The sequence below is a fragment of the Cebus imitator genome, unplaced genomic scaffold (assembly GCF_001604975.1).
Source record: "Cebus imitator isolate Cc_AM_T3 unplaced genomic scaffold, Cebus_imitator-1.0 Scaffold218, whole genome shotgun sequence".
Taxonomy (NCBI): Eukaryota; Metazoa; Chordata; class Mammalia; order Primates; family Cebidae; genus Cebus; species Cebus imitator.
The window spans coordinates 2,717,600-2,720,824 of record NW_016107533.1 but is presented as its reverse complement, the minus strand read 5'-3'; the positions used below and the strand labels follow the sequence as shown (position 1 = coordinate 2,720,824).

At 39.7% G+C, this 3,225-nt stretch overlaps 1 protein-coding gene across 1 annotated transcript in view; it reads left to right on the top strand.

Moving 5' to 3' along the window:
* Positions 1-3,225, top strand: part of NUP160 (nucleoporin 160) — a 67,296-nt gene that overhangs the window by 41,382 nt on the left and 22,689 nt on the right. Inside the window, exons 23-24 of the mRNA XM_037746030.1 lie at positions 487-585; positions 2,225-2,344. Coding sequence (XP_037601958.1) covers positions 487-585; positions 2,225-2,344 — 219 coding nt within the window. The remainder of the gene's footprint in view (positions 1-486; positions 586-2,224; positions 2,345-3,225) is intronic.

Genomic DNA, 3,225 nt, shown 5'->3' with positions numbered 1-3,225 from the left:
TTATTAGAGACAGGGTTTCACCATGTTGGTGAGGCTGGTCTCAAACTCCTGACCTGAAGTGATCCACCCACCTTGGCCTCCCAAAGTGCTGAGATTACAGGCGTGAACCACCACGCCCAGTCTCTAGAGTATGTTTTTAAGAAATTCTCTCTTTAGGTTTTCTTTATAGCAATACAAATGTACTGTTGTTTTCGTATAAATCCTTTACTGGAATCTAGCCATTGAACCAATAAATATCAAAAACTGGAAAATTGCTGAAATATAAAATACCTGTATGTGTGTTACTGGACTCCTGTTTGCATAAGGAAAGGGAATGGACGAGGAACGAATGCAACAGGGGTAGGTTTTAATCTCAGAATGATGTCGGGAAATAAAACATTTGTTCAAACACTATCTTTTCATCCTCTGTGAAGAAGAACTTGGAAATGAGTATCTCCTTGAGTAACATTTATTTTCTAATCAGAAAGCACCTTTTATGCCTTTAAGGAATATATTCAACTGCTACAACCCTGGTGTCAAGTCAATGTTGGTTCCTGTCGATTTATGCTGGGAAGGTGTTACCTAGTTACAGGAGAAGGACAGAAGGTAAACTGCATTTAAATGGTAAATAAATGTTAATGCAAGGAAGAGGCTTAGCTTCCATGTGACTAGGTTGTAGGGGATGGGAGACATAGAATCCTCTAGATAAAGTTAAAAAATACTATATTAATGTCAGTGAAAGGCATGATATACATGTGAGGACTAGTCATTTTCTTGTATTCTGCAGTTTAGACAGGACTCAGGAACATAAGAAAACATTAGAACCCTCCTGCCCCTGTATGTTTTTAGGGATTCCTTTCATTATTATTTTTATTATTATTATTTTGTAGAGTCGGGGTCCACTAATGTCACTGTGTTACACAGACAGGCTGGATTCAAGCAATCCTCCCACCTTGGCCTCCACAGTGCCGGGATTACAGGCATAAGCCACCATATATGGCCAGGATACATTTTTTTTTTTTTTTTTAACTAGTCAAGTGAAGCAATGGGAGTGGAGAAGGAACAAAGAAATCTGTAACTGGTTGTGATCAATTAGTTGTAAACACCACTGCACTTGGACCAGCCACAGGATACATTTTTATAAATCAAATTTATTTACTTATTTTATTATTTCTTTTAAGGTATCACTCTATCAGACTGGAGTGCAGTGGCATAATCATGGCTCACTGCTGCCTCAACCTCCTGGGCTCAAGCAATCTTCCCATGTCAGCCTGTCAAGTAGCTGGGACTACAGGCACACGTTACCATTCCTGGCTAATTTTTAAATTTTTTGTAGAGAGGGGCTTTCCCATGTTGCCCAGTCTGGTCACGAATTCCTGGGCTCAAGTGATCTGCCTGCCTCAGCCTCCCAAAGTGTTGGGACTACAGGCATCCAGCTGAAATTTATTTATTAATTACATTTTTTATTGTCTTATGCTGCTTTTTTCTCATTATGGTAGTTTACATTTTTAATTGTTTCCCTGATATTCTATTATTATGTAAATTTTCAAACAGAAAAGTTTAAAGACTTTTACAGTGAACAGTACATACATAACACTCAAATTCTACAATTGTTAACATATTGCTACAGTTGCTTTATTATGTATCTACGTTATCAGTCATCTTATTAAAGTTTACTTTTTTTTTTTTTTTTTTTTTTTTTTTTGCAGGTGGGGGGCGGTGGGGGAGACAGTCTTGCTCTGTTACCCAGGCTGGAGGGCTGGAGTGCAGTGGCGCAATCTCGGCTCACTGCAGCCTCTGCCCACCAGGCTCAAGCAATTCTACTACCTCAGCTTCCTGAGTAACTGGGATTACAGGCATGCCCCACCAGGCCCACCTAATTTTTGTATTTTTAATAAAGGCGAGGTTTCACCATGTTGGCCAGGCTGATCTCAAACTTCTGACCTCAAGTAATCCACCTGCCTCGGCCTCCCAAAGTGCTGGGATTACAGGTGTGAGCCATTGGACCTGGCCAAGGTTTACTTTTTAATTGGTAGCATTTAAGTTAAATGTGTAATAAATGTTTTTAAATATTAAATAATGCATCACGTAGAATTCAAGATGTGTCAGAAACTATGAATATAATAGACCATGTTAAGCAATTTTGTTTCTTTTCTGGCTTTCCTTATGTGTGAACCCCTGATCTATAGCACCTAGAATTGGAATGATCTGTCGTTTTAAGTTACTTTATATTTTATTTCTCCAGGCTCTGGAATGTTTTTGTCAGGCAGCATCTGAAGTAGGCAAAGAGGAATTTTTGGATCGCTTGATTCGCTCAGAGGATGGGGAGATCGTGTCTACCCCTAGGCTGCAGTATTATGACAAGGTACATTATGTCTTGGTTTGGGCTTTCTTACCACCACCCTGTGTAAAAACATATCTGAGTCTGGGGACAGCGGCTCACGCATTTAATCCCAGCACTTTGGGGAGACCAAGGTGGGAGGATCACAATCAGACAAAAACAATTGAACTTTTCAGGAATGCTATTTTAAAATATAAGTAAATGTACCTTGAGCCATCAAATGTCGGTTCAAGATAGTATAAAACCATAAACATTTTCAAAGCATTAGCATTCCAGTCACTGTGGTGAAGTATAAGTCTGTTACAACCACTGTGTCTTTATCATAATTCCAATTCTAAATATATCCAGAAAGATGTACATACTTCCAAAAAACATGTATAATTTTCTTCCAGGTAGCATGTTCCTACAAGTCATACACAGTCATGTATCACTTAACAATGGGGAAATGTTCTGAGAAATGTGTCTTTGGATGATATTATTGTGTGAACATCATAGAGTACACTTACACAAGTAGATGGTATAGCTCACCACACACCTAGGCTATATGTCACAGCCTATTTTGTAACATGTTACTGTACTGGATACTGTAGGCAATTTGTAATGCAATGTTATTTGTATATGTAAACGTAGAAAAGTTATAGTAACACAGTATAAAAGATAAAAGGCCTGGTGTGATGGCTGACGCCTCCTTTGGGAGGCCAAGGTGGGTGGATTGCCAGGCTCAGGAGTCTGAGACAAGCCTGGGCAACACGGTGAAACCCCGTCGCTGCTAAAATACAAAAAGTTAGCCAGATATGCACCTATAGTCCCAGCTACTCGGGGAACCTGGGAAGTGGAGGTTGCAGTGAGCCAAGATTGCACCACTGCCTTCCAGCCTGGGCAACAGAACAAAACTCTGTCTCCAA